The sequence below is a fragment of the Pectinophora gossypiella genome, chromosome 17 (genome assembly GCF_024362695.1).
Source record: "Pectinophora gossypiella chromosome 17, ilPecGoss1.1, whole genome shotgun sequence".
Taxonomy (NCBI): Eukaryota; Metazoa; Arthropoda; class Insecta; order Lepidoptera; family Gelechiidae; genus Pectinophora; species Pectinophora gossypiella.
The window spans coordinates 11,001,573-11,020,253 of record NC_065420.1 but is presented as its reverse complement, the minus strand read 5'-3'; the positions used below and the strand labels follow the sequence as shown (position 1 = coordinate 11,020,253).

The 18,681-nt window shown below is 37.4% G+C and overlaps 1 protein-coding gene across 3 annotated transcripts in view; it reads right to left on the bottom strand.

Moving 5' to 3' along the window:
- LOC126374173 (aldehyde dehydrogenase, dimeric NADP-preferring) overlaps positions 1–18,681 on the bottom strand; it is a 40,930-nt gene that overhangs the window by 9,506 nt on the left and 12,743 nt on the right. For 2 of the 3 annotated variants that reach the window (XM_050020657.1, XM_050020655.1), the window contains exons 2-7: positions 10,564–10,607; positions 7,200–7,439; positions 5,370–5,591; positions 1,863–2,026; positions 703–933; positions 59–262 (exon numbers count right to left, since the gene is read on the bottom strand). In XM_050020657.1, the coding sequence (XP_049876614.1) occupies positions 59–262; positions 703–933; positions 1,863–2,026; positions 5,370–5,591; positions 7,200–7,439; positions 10,564–10,607 (1,105 nt within the window). Of the gene's footprint in view, positions 1–58; positions 263–702; positions 934–1,862; positions 2,027–5,369; positions 5,592–7,199; positions 7,440–10,563; positions 10,608–13,193; positions 13,485–18,681 lie in introns of those variants that run through there. The other variant, XM_050020658.1, reaches the window with a different exon arrangement.

Here is an 18,681-nt window from a genome sequence, read left to right as displayed (position 1 = left end):
CTCACTATCAGGTGAGATTGTGGTCAAACGCGAACCTATATTTAAAAAAAAAACATACCTGGCATTGATAAACTTAATGGCTTCATAGGCGTTTTCGATGGGCACAATGGGGAGTATGGGGCCGAAGATCTCATCTTCCATGATCTTGTCTGAAGGCGAGACATTGGCAAGGATGGTGGGTTCAATGAACTTGTCCTGGGGGTCATAGTTGCCGCCCACTGCTACTTTGTCTTTACTCGCGTCTAGTAAAGCTTGGAGGCGGCTGGAACATGGAAAGAAAAACTGTCAAAAATAACTTGAAAATCTCTAATAACCGGAAACGGAAAACCGGAGAATCCAGCAAATGTAACGACATTGTACAACCGATATTCCACTTTATTTGAACAACCATAACATCTCAATTTGAGGGAACGAACTTATACTATCTACATAAGTTAATGTATACGGATTTATAACCGTTCGGGCACTTTTTTAGAAAAAAAAATTCCTTAGCGAATGTGAGTCTATTTGTTGATAGGGTGTCAGTGCGATCCAAGAACTTTAATGATTGTACGTAATGTCCAATAACTTGTAACATGAGCTTTTGGCGGCTAAATAATAAAAAAAAATATATTAAAATAATTCTCAATAACAACCCTGACGCCTCTGGTGAGGATGACCTTCGACCTTACAACCCAAGACACGAGTAAACAAAAATCTCACCTAAAATGCCTGTTGTTGACAATTCGGCATAGATCCGGAGATTTCTGAGGGTCGTCACCGTACCACTCTTTAAGCACCTTCTTGGAGGCCTCGACAAACTTGTCCTGGACCTCCCTGGAGCAGAGGATGTAGTCCGGAGCGATGCAGGTCTGGCCGGCGTTGATGAACTTGCCCCAGAGGATCCTCCGGGCTGTCACTATTATGTCCACTGTGTTGTCTATGTACACTGGGCTGTGGGGGGAAAGATTGAGAAGGTTATTTGATATTGTGGCGGATCCAACTAGTTGCCAGCTAGTTCCGCCCACATGCAACAGATGGCGCCACATTCAATAATACATTCTTCAAGCAGTCGTGAAACGCGATATCGAAGTTTACACAGCAAGACGCATATATACAACTTCCAACATAACACAGTTGGAACGTCGATCCCTAGTCACACTACCAACTTGTGGCTAGCGGGGTACTATGCTCTGTTCGGTAACCCGATAAAATCCTTTGGCGGCAGCATACCCTTACCGCCAAAATATGCATATCTTGATGGAAACCTATTATGCATGAAAAGAGATCTATAACGGCTTATGTTTTTTATTGACGTTCAGAATTTGCCTTTCAACTGTTTTAAGTCAGTAGTTAAACAGAAACTTTGCAACAAAGGTAATTATAAAGTTAGTGATTATTTAGAAGATATGAATGCATGGGATTAACTGTCTGAGAACTGATATTAGGCAGCTAAATTACTCAATTGTGTAACAATATTTTATGTTTATTTTTCTTTTAAGAACGTCTACTGCCGAGGTTTTTCTTGCAGCTTCTTTTCCCCGGCTATACAGGTTGTGAGAAGCTGCAGTTGTTTTAGGCGGTTGAGACGTTCGTTATGTAAAGATTGACGATTCAAAGTGTAACAACTATGTTACCTACTGAATAAAGATATTTTTAAATTTGAATTTGTTTGTAGGGGAAGTGATTTTACGCCTAATAGCTGGGACCAACGGCTTAACGGGCCGTTTTCGTCCACAACCCGCAGTGGAGCAGCGTCAGCTAATCATCTGGATCCGCATCCGGGAGACGGTGATGCAATTACCAAAAGACGTTTGTGGAAAGACAAATGAAAAAAAAATAAAGAACAAAAGACGACGTGTATTGCTGCACTAAAGGCCTACCTCTTCCCTCCCAACTCCAGGGTAACAGGCGTGAGGTTCTTGGTGGCAGCCTCGTAGACGATCTTGCCGACGTTGGTGCCACCCGTGTAGAAGATGTAGTCGAACTTCTGTTTTAGAAGCTCCGTCGTCTCAGCCGGCCCGCCTTCCACTACCAGCACTGCTTCCTGGAAACACAAGTTATAAGGTTATAGGTTTATTGGGATATACATTGGCATATTATAGTGACGCTATACACAAGTCATCAATAAAAAAAAAACAAACCAAAATCGAATCCAGCGCAGGCCTAAACCTATGATAGTCGAATTTGTTTTCGAATTCATGTTTGGATCATAAATGGTAACATACATCGTGAGGAAACCCACTTTCTCGAGACTACGAACCGCGTGTAGTCAAAACTTAAATAAAAAAAAAAAAAAAAAAACTTAAAATAAAAGAAAAACTGCTTTGTTTATGTTCATAACATGACAAAATCTACAGTTTCGTATTCCTCTAATACCATAGAATACATGTAGTACTACGTAATGATACTTAAGCATTCAAGAAGTTTAACTAACTGCTGACATTAGGAACATCTTGAACAGTATTCCTAAAGATACAATCAGTACTTTTAAATGTGGGACTTTCCAAGCTACGTTCCCCAAAAACAATATAGATGGCGTTGTAAAGATTTTCCTTCGTTTAACCTTCTAATTTCAAGGATAACAGACATATGCATATTTTTTTATAGTTTTTGGTTATAAATGATTACCCTTTTTATAACACCCAGGCACAACACATCTTCCACCCATTATTATTCTGATCAAAATAAAGAGAAGAAATATAGATAGCAACATAATTCAACGCCATATCTGATCGAAATATCAAGCAACAAATATTTTTATATATACGTATGCTTCTGTCATTACATATTTTTAAGTTTTTGTAATACTAACAAATATGGGCATCTGTCTGAAATAAATTTTTTTTTTTATTACATAGAATAATTATGTACCTGATTAAAGAGAAAATAAGTAATTATCAAGTTAAATCTCTAATATTAAGGTCTAATAGCCAGAAACGAAAAAGACTTACTTTCATCAACTAAAGAATCATATCCAGCAAATAATCTACTCATAAATAAAAATATAATAAAATATAGTAAACTGAAAGGAAATAAAACAATAAAAAATAAAATAAATAAAATTAAAGAAGTATGAAGTATAAACACAGTAACAATAAAATAAAAGATAAATAAAATAGGAATAAAAACAAAATAAAAGAGAATAATATAAAATATAAATGACGGCGTTAGTTAAGAGAGCTGTTACTGTACTGTACATTGTTTCTAGCAAGATCTGTTAATTTACTAATAAATACATTGTGTGCATCTTTATATTTAGGCAATGCCAGAAATGTCACCATGTGATGTCATTGTTCGCCTCTAACGCCCTTTAACTGACCGTTCTTGAGTTATTTGCTTACATTGTAAATGTCAAGCTCCATTGTCTGTACCTATAGCACGATGAGGAGCTCGGTGGCGCAGCGGTAAACGCGCTCGGTCTGCGATTGTTGAAGTTAAGCAACTTTCGCAAAAAAAAGTTTTCATCTCGAGCTCCTCCGTGTTTCGGAAGGCACGTTAAGCCGTTGGTCCCGGCTGCATTAGCAGTCGTTAATAACCACCAATCCGCACTGGGCCCGCGTGGTGCAGGGGTGGTATAGGGCAGGCTCGTGCCCCAGCAGCGGGGACGGTAATGGGCTGGTGATAATGATAGCACGATCAGTGATCTACCGTTCGCGGTAACGATCCCGTTGTAAAAACTGTTTAACAGTATGGACACTGGCTGCTTTTCTTTTTAAATTTTTTTCATCTTGGACTCTGGTCTTATCTGCCTAAAGGTTAGGTAACAGAGCTCTTCTTACAAATACAAATAAATATACTTTATTGCACACAACATACAAAACAAGTTTTACACATATGGACGAAAGATACAGGACAATCTGGCGGCCTTATTGCTAAGCAGCAATTTCTTCCAGGCAACCAGAGTGGCAGGAAAACATTTATCACAATTTGGTGCGGGACGGTGTAACATCTTACATAAGTTTCAGTTTTTTAGTTCTTTTTACATAAGTTTTGCGCCTTTTACTTCCAGGAACGTTCCCAAAGTGAGAAAATATGTGAATTCCCGGGAACAGTACATCACTGAGCACACTTAGAGTCACATATCTTTCGTCTTATTCTTACTAAGCTGTATATCGTTAGTGTGAAAGAGATATTATTTCGTCCCATTCGCACTCAGCAATGATACTAAATCTCTGTTCTGCTATCATTCTAATCATGGTATGTTAAAAGGGCTATAAACAAGTAGGCAATGAGATTACCCGTCCCTTCCCTTTTCAAAGGATAACAAAAAAAGAGGTATAACTAAAAAAAAGAAATTGTCATGCTCCATTTATACAGTGATCGAACAATTATACCGGCGCCAGCTGTGGAAAATTTGACTCTACGATTGTAAACAGATTTATTAAAATGTGAGTCATAGATATTTAAAAATACTTTGCATTGGAGGAGATATTTTATTTATAAGATATGTGTTTGTTATTTATCCAATAAATCTTTATATTTTTAGTAATAAGTAGTTAAATTAATTTTAATAAAAAATAATATAATAAAAATAATACAAAAATATTTATAATTGCATTATTGTTAGAATATTACCGTAAGACTGAATGTCCTTTTAAAATCCAAACCCCACCGTTTAACTATTGTGTCTGGAAATCTCGGCCTTAGGAGGTTAGGAGAAGTAAAGAAAAACTGCTTGAATGATTCGTTGTTGCCGAGTTTTTGGCTAGATACAAATTAGGGCCTTAAGACGGTAAAGACGTTAAAATGTACTAAGTACGTAGTTACACAGTCTGTCAAAAATAGTCAAAATCATAACATGGTAACTAACATGATCATGAGATAATGATATATATAAAGAACGAGTGCAGTGCACCGACAGCTCACTTGACTTCAAAATGATTGCGTTGCCACGATGGCTTCCGCTATGTTGTAGGTACAACGGAACTAAATGACGAAATGTACGTTATAAGTGCACTAAAATTAGGCAGCATGTTGGCGATTATCAGCGCATTGCACTTAAGAGTTCAATCGGCATCACTGTGTGTGACAGCGTTGTCGGCTGTGATCGCTCTCGACACAGTATGTATGTATTAGATGACGTCACAAGTGTACTTACGTTATCCAGATACTTGGGCAGCATGTCGGCAGTGAACTGAGTGCAGTGTAACGACAGTTCACTGGGCTTCACTATGACAGCGTTACCGGCGGCGGTCGCTTTCCACATCATATATATAAGATGACGTCACAATACATAGGTACTCACATTATCTAGATGCTTGAGTAGCATGTCGGTTAGAAACTGAGCGCAGTGCACCCATAGTTCACTAGGCTTCACTAAGACAGCGTTGCCGGCAGCGATCGCTCCCAACATTATAAATATTAAATGACGTCATAAGTGTACTTACGTTATCCAGATACTTGGGCAGCATCTCGGCAATGAACTGAGCGCAGTGCACCGACAGTTCACTGGGCTTCACTATGACAGCGTTGCCGGCGGCGATCGCTCCCGACATGGGCAATAGCAGCAGTTGCAGTGGGTAGTTCCACGCGCCGATCACTAGGGCCACGCCGTACGGGTCGTTGTAGATCACTACGTCGTCCAAGATGTTCACGAGGCCTTTCGGTGGCTGGGGGGAGAAAGTGGACGTTAGTGAGAATGGTCTCTTCTTCTTCTATCGTGTGGGTTGTGAGGTGGATGACAAACCTAAACAAACCCGGTCTCAGGGTTATTATTAAGTTGCCAAAGGGCCCTCTCGGTCTCATGTAACAACTACGTACTTATATCGGTAAGTAGTAACCTAGACCAACAAAGCACGGATCATCTCTGGGTGAAAATTGTTAAAGTATATATGAGTGAAATGTATCTAAATTGATAATGAAATCTGTTACTAAAGATATATTTGACAGGCCTACAACCAGTTCAACTATCTTTATCTTTTTTATGCACTTATTTTTTTTATTATTATTTATTTATTATGGACAACTTACAAGCTACACTCTGCACATGCAAAGTTACAGACAATAAAAAAAAAAGATTAAGAGCTAGCTCAATTACAAGTAGTCACAGCATGCACAATCAAGTGAACAAGAAAAACAAGATATAAACTATATTATAGTAAGTAAAGGACGGAACTGTTCTTAAAGCATAAAATAAAGTGTTTAGACAGGGATTGTAACCTGCCACCTTAGAAATTAATACGTTCACTATGCATGAACCACTTAAGAGGAAATTTTGAAACTCATATGTGCATGTCCCATATGTGAGGCACTAGGTAAAATAGGCAAATTCGCCGGGAGGCTTTTCACATTGTTTTTTCTTGCAATAGTGTGTCTATGTACATAAATTTCAATGTGTTTATCGAAAAATAACATTGCATGTGAGGGGTCGATATCTAAACTTTCAGTTACACAGTGAACGTGTTCTGTTTCAGATTTTTTTAATACATAACGTATTTTCATTTAAAATATTAATAATAGTGGCAAGGTTAAAATTACAATGAGTAAATTCAACATTAATGCAGCCGCGTTATAAATACCAGCATAAATCCAATGTCATTGTTTGATTATACAGAAAAACTTGGCAAAACCCAAGTATTTTTTTTTCTTTTTTTGTTTTCTAAGTCGAAATTGAATTGTCTTTATTCAAAATATACATTTCATGAGCAGAAGAAGTATATGTTTTTTTTAAATGTTCCTGAGAAATAAACAGTCTATTTGAATACTACAATGTTGGCTGGTTGGTTTGATGTAAAAAGTTACGCGAAGTTAAGTTGCCGCCTTATAAGGAAAAAACAAATTCTGATGCGATTACTTTAATAAAACCTCAATTTCTATCTATTAATTTCATTTTGGATAAAAATTTAAACCAATTTTTTTAGTTATACCGATTGTAACTAACTCGTCCATAGCGAGGTTTGTTAATAAACGTCACATTGATTTGCAGGGCGTCACCATGTACCTTCTTACTATGTTCCACTTTAATTATGTTTGTGACATGCGATATTTAAATATTATTTTTCAAAAAGGCGTGGTGGCGCTTACATGGTTTTCTCTATGAGGCGATTAAATCATATCTTTAAATTTAAATTTAAAATTTAGAACAAAAAATATTTATGTACGTGGAATGAATCTCTGGATCTCTTGCGGGAGAAACTTCTAATTACTTAATGAATTATGATGTCCGTTTTATAATTTCCTTTTCTAACTAAACATAATAAACAGCATTCCTCACTTACCCTAACAGGCTTCACCCAATCATTCAGATTATGAAGCGTATTCCTTAAGTCATTGATCAAGTAGTCGACTTCGAGAAGGACAGCTTCCATCTTGCTCCTGCGCAGGTCTTTGGCCAGCGCGTCGATCATCGCGTTCTGGTTCTCCTCGTACATGCGCAGTAGGCTCTGCAGCTGCTTGCGCCGCCATTCTATCGGCTTGGTCACGCCGCGGTTGAAGCTGTCGCGGGCTTTCTGCACTGTCTGGTTGAGATATGGTATTGTTAATAATTTTATTTCAGACAGCACTCCATATTGTGTTAGTAGCAGAGAAACTTAAGTCTAGTGATAGTAACGTGTTAATGTTTTATTAGGGGCGAGGAGTCTAATCCATCGTCATAGAATAAAGAATGATACTACGTATAGAACGGAAACTCTCCGCTCCCCACCAGCGGCTGAGCTAGGTTTACCTCATCCCTCCTCGGTCTTACTTTAGTCTTGGATCGTATGGGCGTCAGACGTCACACACACAGATGTGCGTGTACGATACTGTCAATGTGTAGTGTCTGTGTAAAACGAGGGGTTTTGTATGAAGTGTCCGGGGTGTGACATCGTGCCCACCGCGCAGCCAGTGCACTCAAGATGCTGTTAGGGCTGCCTAGTACAGCGGTTCTCAAACTTAGTAGTTTATACCCCAAATGATTACAGATAATTCCGGTGGTAAAAAGATGTGAGTTTACGCTAGCTTGAATTTGTAAAAAAAACGAAGAATTCAATACCTAAGTGACCAGAAGACAACTTGCGGTCATTTTTGATGCGAAGTCATTGTTGTATCGTTGTGCGAAGCTTTAATATGGAGATGATGCCCACCACCACGCAATCGTTTTGGGTGGATTTGGATGGAAATGCTCTTAACAGTAACTTTTTAACTTCCGTAACATGACGAAGTAGATATTATTGTTTATTCGTTGAAGTGAGATGGTGGCTGAGTTCGAATAGGGACCCAGACCGACGGGGTATAACGCAGAATCCTTGCCCAGGGATACGGGTGAAGACCTCAACGGTTGTAGAGGCGGAGATGACAGCCAACGGTACGGCAATGCAGGACGGAAGGGGCAAGTCACAGGGCAAATACGGCAGGGAAACTTCCCTGCCCTATTTGCCCCTAAAAAGTAGCACGGAGAATGCTACACTGACAAGAGTTTGGCTCTTAAATTAGTGATGATAATAATACTACGTCACGTTACGACGGTATTGTTAAACAAAATTCTTTGACAATAGGTAGGTATATTGCTACTGAAGATAATGAGTTGATGACCTTTGTATTATTAAAAAAAGTCGTTTACAAAGCGACAGATAAGTTATCGACATAATTGTTATGCAATGTGTTTATGTGTAAGAGTGAGAGGGACGAATTGGGGTCTCTTGCACTGCACTGTTTTTGTTATTTTTACGTAATGTACATTTTTGCGACCACTTTCTCGAAGAATACGGAGACCCGACTCCAAAGTCTAGACCACAGATGAAGGGTAGCTTGTCTGTCGTTCCTTTATAGGATACACTTCGGTGAGAGTGTGCAGGAATTCACGAGTTAATTCCACCCACTACATTCCATCTACGGACAGCTAGGCGTCGGCGGGAATTTCATCCGTTGTGGATATATCACCAATCCGCACTAAACGTTTCGCCTCTTCCTTTTTGATGCGAACAACGAAGGATTGGATCTGCCTGCCGTCGTCTGTTTTTCCAGCTCGTTATAATTCTGGGAGTCTTCAAGGCTAGAGTGAATCGGCCACTTACCATCAAGTGTATCATTTTGAAGACGAGACAAGACCTATGCCTATGCACTATGTTTTGTACCAACTGATGCAATGCTCATTGTTTGTAACTGTACAAGCAATTAAGACAAGTCGAAGTCATTTTTTTTAATAATTTAGGGTCGCGTTTGACCGCAATCACACCTGATGGTAAGTGACGATGTGGTCTATCTTACCTCGTAGATCACACTTATCTAGCAATGCCTATTCACTGTAGTCCTTACTTTATTGCACCAAAATAAGGAAACAGTTACAATATATGGTTCATCATGTCCATCATGGACTTGGTAGCAAAAGTAACCAGTAGTTTACTGGTTACTAGTAACTCTGCCCTCCCCGATACACGCAATACCTATCAGAATAAATATTATCATGTAATTAATTATGATTACACAATATATATCTATAATCCTGAGAAATCAAGATATTTATACTGATGAAATATTGAACATTTTTGTATACATACTTAACGATTTAGCTTTGTATTTAAAGGAATGAACATGATAGTCTACAATTTACACACAGCAACGGCAAACCGGATTATTATGCGTTACGTTACTTAACAAGATACTTATCTTGTTGAGTTTTATTAATAATAAACGTTAAATACCTTGCGACATACGTCGGTAACCAACGAAGAAAGATTAATACATAACATAATGAAATATACGCAAGAAACTAAAGGCAATAGTCACTTTGACCGTTGAGGGTATGGTTGGGATACAGGACATCTGCCAATATCAACAATCGTTTCTTCAACACATTTTTACAGGTAATATCTGTCATTACAGGTCACGGTGCTTCCCACAAACATTTGTTTATACTGTGACGGACATCCCGCTGTGCAGAGCCTGCAAGGAGGTCGAGGAGACAGCGGACCACATGCTCTTGGAGTGAGAAGGATTCGTCAATTACCGGGCCAGTCACCTCGGCCTAACGGGGTACCTCTCCGAGGTCATCAGCAACTTTAGGCTTGTTGGTCTTCCTTGGGGAATAGGCAAACTGGAGTGATCTAGTCAGGCCCCGTGATCCAGCCAGCCCATGTGATCCAGCCAGCGCATGTGAACCAGCCAGCGCATGTGATCCAGCCAGCCCATGTGATCTAGCTAGCTTATGTGAGACAGTCACGCAATATAGGCGCTTACTGCTTAGACGTCGACTTGCGGAAAAGAGTCGGCGAATACCAATGACACTTACCACCTGATCAATTTTGTCAATAGCGCCACAGAGGTGTACTAAGTACTTCTGAGCCTTTTTTGACGTGACTAGGGGAATGAATGGAGTGAAATGGAAGAAGACAGGCAGATGCAATACTTCAGGCCTAGGTTGGGATTGATGAACTAAGTATTGACCAAACCAATGACTATTAACCTATAAAAATATTATTGATACACCACAAATGTTGTTAATAAATAAATATGCTGTACCTAATACACAATTTAAATATTTACCGTTATATACTAACTCTAGTATGTAAGTCTATTAGTAACCCTTACATGAGTCATTGTTACGACTCCATTTTTTTATTGATACTGACTTATTACCTGTAAATGATGTTCTAAGTCACTTACCTCAGCAATATTTGTCGGTTTCGACTTTGAGTTCGTTATATTTCCTGTAACAATAAATAATGTAATGTAAATACTTTTTACTTAGACTTCTACTGAGAAATGCTTAGCTATATTATTTAAGTTTGTCCAGGATGTTGTAAGGAAAGGCCAGGCCAAGAGTACTATAAACCGGCGAGTGTGCATGAAGCCTTTGTGAGAGTGGGACAAGTGAAAGTGGTGTGTCAGGATCAGTAATGTGTCGTTTCGAGGAATGTTCTCGTTGTAAAAATTCTTTAATAGTAAGGACACTGGTAGCTTTCCTTTTTCAAATTGTTTTTTGTACTATGTTCTTATCTGCCTAAAGGTTAGGTAATAAGGCTCTTTTTACATAACTATTGCACCTTTTTACTGCTGGGAATATTTTTGGAGAATTCCCGGGAACGCCACATCACAGGGTTAAAAAGGCTACATTTGAAGCAATTCATCTAAAAAGATTTGCGCATATAAAAGTAAGTGCGCAATGCAAACAAATGTCAAATAGCAATATTGCTTTTTTTAGATGAATTGCTTCGAAGTGGCCTTTTTAAACCAAACCCGCGTGGTCAGGATTAGGTGGAATTTCCAGGGGCCTGTTTAATAAAACTTACAATTGTAAATTACAATGACAATTTGATGTACATTGCGGAGTGTGTGATCACGAATATTTTGCAGTTTCATATTAGCTACGTAATGAACATCAAATTGTCGTTGTAATTTACAATTGTAAGTTTTATTAAACAGGCCCCTGGTCTCTTCTTATCTCAACTGGAAATACGCGTGATCTTAATCCTAAGCTAGACATAAAGTAATAAACAAAGCTACATTTTTGGTTTCAACATCCTTCAAAAACAAGTTAGGTTATTTAAAATTTGAATAGCATTTAATTTACACTTGAAAATATGTAAATTTCGCGATTGTTTAAGTGTAGGTCAGTGCATACAAAATATGAAAATAAATTGCACACATAAAAAAAATATAATTATTATTTTAATTGTACTCACATGAACAATAACAAGTGACTAGGTAATTAAATTATTTTAAATACTGTTAAAAGTTTATATACACGGTGTCAGTGACTTCGTAACAAATACTGAGGGGGATGATTCAAACCACGATTCTGAGTTGATATCAAGTATAATTTTCCGTCGCAAAATTTATGTTTCTTTTTGTTTTTTTTTTTAATTATTTTCAGTTCCATACTTTTGCGACGGAAAATTCCACTTGAAAAGACTTCAAGAAAGAACAATTTGAAAAAGAAAGAGTTGTTACAATGGGAACATTCCCACTTTGGGAAAATTCCCGAGAACGCTGCCTGCGACTCAGGGCTACGAAAAGGTCAAATAACTCTAGTTCCTTCATTAGGGCTGCTCGAAGCAATTTCTTTTTAAAGTAAGTTGTGCCCTTAATGTCTATTTGTTTTCCTGTGTGTAATAAACTATTAAATAAAAATTAATAATATAAACAACATAGTATAAGAAACATAGAATGAAACATTCAATATCAAAACCAATTTATAAACAAATGTGCTGTATGAATGCATCAACGATGGAGGATGTTTATGTAACAAAATGATTATGCCAGTTCACAACCACTTTGTGGTGTAATATAGCATTTATAACCAGCAGATAACTGGTTTTTAAATAAAGAACATGTTATCATTCTGTAACTGGCTGAAAGTAAAACAGAAAATTTGTTTATAAAAAAATAAAATATAGCTATGTCAGTTATTATACCTATATAAGTATGAGAAGAAGACAAGGTTTTGGCCGGCCTTATCTTATCTAGCCTATTCGACTCCACTGCTGGGCAATTGATCTCCCCTTGATTTTTCCAATCCTCTGAACTTTTGTGAGGCTTGGCCTATTTGCATCGTGGCTGTGTGATCTTCAAATCTTTGCCTGTTTTATATAACATACATTTAAACAACAACAACCTATTACCTTAGTACCTAGTTAGTTCACTTTTTATTTCCTCTATGAAATACATTAAGTTAATAAGTATTACAAAAGGGGTTAGAAGATAATATTGTATAAGTAAATTATATATTAGGTATACCTACATTTACATATATACACAAAGAAGAATAAAAGTAATTTAAATAACATCAAGACAAAATGGCAGGAACATTTATGTAATGTTTATATGTGTGTGTGCGTGTGTTTAAATTGATTGATGCAGTAATAGGCAGTGTTAATATGAAAACTTGTAATTTAAAACTAGAACCACAATGAGATAACACAAGAAATGAGTACCTATAGTACACAAATATTACTGCTAGTTCTTATACAAAAATCCAAATCCTTTGTGTGTATTTCCTCTACTTTAAATACCGTAATGTGATGTAGATTAATGCCATTCACTTGCAAATGAGCTGATAACCTTAGGGTTTGTAATCTCAACCTTAAAACTTGAGTGTACTCACGATTTAAACAAAATTAAAGTACTTCGGGCACAAATGAACCAGGAAATACTCCGTTTAAAAACTACTTATCAGAAGTTATTACTTGGAGAACCTTGAAAACTTCTAACTACATAAATTAGCAATTTTGACCAAAATACACAAGTCATGTAGTAATTGCAAAGTAGAGTAGGATAACGGTACAGAAACTCACCGGCAGTCATTATGAAGATGCAAAAGCTCGGGTCTCACGTATTTAATAGGATCAAAGTCCTTTTTGAAGCAAAACAAGTTTTTAACACAAGTTTTAGGATCGGGGCCCCAGCTAGTTTTATTATTCGAACTTAGAACAACATAAATTTCTTATAGGTTGCTGAACATTACAATGCTGTTGCGATAGCAATTTTTATACACAACTCTGTAAATATATTATTTTTTATTTATTTTCCAACGAAAAGAAGTCAGCTGTGCAGTTTCTTTCACAACTGGGGAATGATTGAATTATTTAGAACGAATGAAATTATAATGACAGCCCATTGACAGCGTAATGAATGAATGCATACGTCAGCGGAAATAGGAATGAAGTTGATACGGCGCGCGTATGTTGCAGTCTTCAAGTGGTCTTCAATAGATGGCGTTTTAAAAAAAACTTTTCAAAACTTATTTTTTATTTTACAAGGATACTTGGTCTTTCTTTATTGAATATAGCGAAAACTATTGAAAATAAACTAAATAACTAAGGGCTGAGGTTAATAAGAAACGTAGAAAAGAATAATGTAAACTGCAATAAATAATATCCTGTAGCTGAAAAATCTTTCAACCAAACTTTTTTCACGATTACATTAAAATTTTATTTTGACAATTATAAGAACTTTTCATGCCTACCTACAAATAATCTAAGTTTTTCAAATAAAATAAAAAGATCATTGAGGTAGATTCTTTGAATTTAAAAAAAGAAGTACAAATGTAAATTACGTTTTAATCCACGTGTCTGTAAATTAGTCAATTGTACAGTAGTTTTAGGCGGATGAGACGTTCGTTATGTAAACATTTTAATAAAGTGAAGATATCTTTGAATTTGCAATGTAATGTGCTGTGTGCGGGCGCGTTACATAATAGGTAAATAGTCTTGTTTGGCATTGACTTTGACCCTCAGTGGTCGCGATTTAGATTTACAATTATGATAATATGAATTACCTACACTAGGAATTGTATCTATAATTAGTAGGTACCTATTTCAGTTGCGGCTGCTGGCAAATGTATTAAAACGTAATGTTACGCAGGTGGAGCTGATTTCCGTACACACCATCTAATTTTATTTTAAGTTATACCTGTCATTTTCTTATCCGCTGATGAAATGGACGGGTAAAATGGACAAGCATAAAATGTATGGAACACACGTCAATTTTAGGCAGAAAATCCCCTTTCAAAATTTTATATTGGTCAATAAGCCAACAAAATTAAGTTAAAACAGCATACGTTAAACGAGTTTCATAATGAGCGAGTTGCCCATTTTATTCCCCCGGGTTATTCATTCCTCCGTCCCTTTCCTTTTCGGCGGACAAGAAAATAACAGGTATAACTTAAAATAAAATTAAGATGTGTCTGCAGGAATCGGGGTGAAAAATGTAACCTATGTTGAATGAATTTCAAAATTCTTTTAAAATTATTTTAAATAAAATGCGACAAGCCTTGACACCCTTCTTGACGTACATTTAATGCTAGGTCCATAGTAGTTGTAAATGTAGTTTTTATCGATCTCGTGCATATCAACGAAGTTCATTATTACTCTAAATAATTTAAAAGTAGGTCGTGGATTTTATCAGGTGCAAGAGAAAGGGTCAGCCGTGTCGATCAGTTTATTTTAATCTTTCCGTGTAAAAACTACCTATTTGATGCATTTTTTTACGAGTAATGTTATAGGTACGTACGATATTTTTGGTAGATACCCACATTAATAGTACTGGCCCGAGAGGGATGAAAAATTTTCAAAAATGACAAAAAGTAATTAAAAATTATAACCTAGCTGGCCAGATATTTATCTATATTAATACAGGGTGTTAGTGACATCGTAACGAATACTGAGGGGAATGATTCCTCTTGATATCAACTTAGAATATAGTCTGAAGAAGCCCTAAAAGTTTTCGTTACGATGTCATTAACCTCCTGTATAATTTAAACTAAAAGGTTTTGCTTTTGGTTCTTTATATATTTCTTTTTGTAAATTAAGTCTTTGCAAATGAAAACAGCTCCGGTAGATACCTAGTAGTTCTGGGACCTAGGCTTATAATAATGCAGCCTAGGTAACTAAGTAAGAAGGTATAATTTATACGCCGTAATTGTTTCCTATGTGACTAGATGTCTGTTTTCAATAACAATGTGGAATTCATTTACTCAATAAGAAAGTAGGTACATTGAGTGAGTACCTACTTATTTTTTACTTATTACGATACTTAACGTGTCGGTTTTCAAATGATGCTTGAGAACATAAGCAGCTGAATGCATATAATATTATAGTAGGTAAGTATATTTTTTATACGCTCCCACTTTAGCATAGAAGCTTCAGCAAATTTTTTGACGTGATAAGTTACCATATTAATTGTTATGATTTGTTGTTGCCATGTTCGACAATAAGATGTAGAACACCTTCTATCGTGTGGCTCATCAACCCCAGTGTCGGGGTTATTATTGAGCCGCCTAAGGCACTGTCATGACTCACCATCATCTTGATTAACTTGGACGGACAAAATAGTGAGGGGGAGGGTTCTCACTCGGTAAGCAAATAATTATTCTATGACTTAGGTAAGGATCTACAGACTTCATTGAGTTGAATGTACGTACCTATGTAGTAAAGTAAGTACCTACACATTGTAAGTAAACCCTACAGCAACACGTAAAGCTCAACATGTACGGCAACGTTGCACAACAGCGCGCAACGTTGCCAGCGGAAGCGCAACATGTCGCGCGGTTTGTTGTTTGTTTAGATAGCATCGATAGTTAAGCATTAATTGTTGTTGAGTGGAGACGTGACGCGCAACAACATTAGTTCCTCTGGTGACATGTTGTCGACAACAGACGTTTAGTAGATGCGTGGACAGACAACGTTGTTAAACAAAAGTTCCGCGCTAACTTCAACACGTTGAGCAACATGTTGCGCGCCAAACGTTGCCAAGTGGAAACGCGGCTTAAGGCACTCTTGTTTATGTAAACATACGCAGATTTTATGCCATATCGATTGGGTAAACATGAGTGATACTTATTTAGTAAGTCGTAGATATACAAATAGATCAAAGAGGACTGTGATATCACACTATACGTAAACACCATAAAAAGCGTGAAAATTATCGCTTTACTTAGAGCAAGTACATGACCTCTAGAAGTTTCTAGTCACATAAAATCAGGTCAGAGCCCGGAAACAGAGAACACCACCAGGCATCCTTGTTTTGAGCTAATGTAAAAACGTAATTCATTACATAGGTAGGTACATGTTTTTGTTTTGTGTATTAATATATTGTTGTCTCCGTATTACAGTGAAAACCACAGCATAGTCGTACAGCGTAATAATAACGACACTGTATTATCATCATCAACAAGGATTTATAACACATTTTCCTGTTACAAAGATTTCTCAGAGAAAAAATATAGAATGCATGCAGCTGCATTGTTAAAGTCAACTATATCCTATTTTAAGTGATATTATTATCTCGTCTCTTTCGCACTAGGCGTAATACTATAATAAGGATTTGTAATAGGGTATAAACTGCTAACCTTAAATCAAAAATCAATCGCAATTTTCTTTTTAACTACGTTTAGAATTTTAACCTTGATTTTCAAACTCATTATTTTTGAAAGTCCTATACGACTTTAATTATAAATTAAGTAACAAGGAGTAGGTATGGCGTTTGATTGATAACACACACGTCAGTTTAAAACGCCAGATGCCAGAGTATAGCACAAAGTCTAATCTATCAGTTATAGCCTACAAGATCCCACTGCTGGGGAAAGGTCTCCCCTTCCTCTTTCCATTATTCGCGTTCCTGTGCGTAAAGAAAATGTTTTTTAATAGTTTTAGATCTGTCTTTATTTAGTAATAAAAATTTCATAATTTATCTTGAACCTAGTACCTACACGATAACACGACCCGTTTCCATACAAACACCAAAGAAAACTTTGGTTTTGACGTTTCGTTCATTTGACTAGGTTGTCAAGGAGCCTATTCCACGTTCAAAAACTGGACTAGCACAAAATAATAGGTATAATGGGCCTGGTGGTGGGTCTTGCAGAGGCTTTAAAAGTACGTGCGTGTCCATCCACCTATATGTTTCACACTGACATCGATTCCCAGTGTTGACATAGTACGTGTAACGAGAGTCATAAATGGCCGTATGGTCGAAACAATGGCGTATTGAACTCGATGTGTGACTTCAACCAATGTATTATGTTTTATTATTTAACGTTTTACACTTGCATTTTTATGTTCGCAAGAGAACAACTTTACATCTACGAGGGGAGGTCAAAAAGTTCGCGGAATGGAGGGGTTGGAGGGGGTTGGTTTGCTCGTACAGGTAGCCGCTAGTTGCACACCTCATTAACAGTATATGTACCAAGTTTGAAGCAAATCGGGTCATTAACGTTTGAACTATCGACCAACAAACAAGTGAATCGGGAAGAACTCAGCGAATATGGAGAAAATTGAACACCGCGCCGTCATTAAGTTCCTCACCAAGCAAGGAAAATCCGCTCAGACGATTTTTCAAGAGCTGTTAGCAGTTTACGCGGACTCTGCCCCTGGTAAAACCATGGTTTACAAGTGGCATAGTCTTTTCAAGCAAGGAAGAGAGTCGATTGAAGATGACCCCCGCTCCGGACGGCCCATTGAGGCCACCACACCGGAAATCATCGAAAAAGTAGAGAAACTTGTATTAGAAGATACCCGCTTGAAGAAGAAGCAGCTTGCAGCAATGGTCGGTGTATCCGAAACAAGTATTTTAAATATCCTACATCAACATCTTGGGATGACTAAGGTCAGCGCAAGATGGGTTCCAAGAATGCTCACGCCACTTCAAAAAAGCGAGCGTGTCGAGTGTTCTCGCCAGTTTTTAGAGCTCTGTGAAGAGAATAAGGAAGAAGTTATGGCCCGGATTGTTACTGGAGATGAAACCTGGGTTCACCACTATGAACCTGAGTCGAAGCAAGAGTCGATGCAGTGGCATAAAAAAGGCACACCTCCTCCAAAGAAGTTTAAGGTGTCACAATCGGCCGGAAAGATCATGGCCACTATTTTTTGGGATACAGAAGGTATTTTGCTGATTGATTATAAAGATCGTGGTGTGACTATAACGGGACATTCTACGCTTCTTTACTGGATAGATTGAAAGAGGCTATCAAGGAAAAAAGAAGAGGAAAGCTGTCAAGAGGTGTGCTCCTTTTGCACGACAACGCACCCGTCCACACGTGCCATGTTGCGACGGCTGCCATTCACCGATGCGGGTTCGAAAAATTAAACCACCCGCCTTACAGTCCAGACTTGGCCCCCAGCGATTATTATTTGTTCCCAAAAATGAAAAAGGAACTGCGTGGACGAAAGTTTGGCGATGATGAAGAAGTCAAGTCTGCAATTTCGGCCTATTTTGACAGCAAAGAGAAATCTTTTTTTTATGATAGAATAAACAAATTATTTGATAGATCCGGAAAATGTGTTA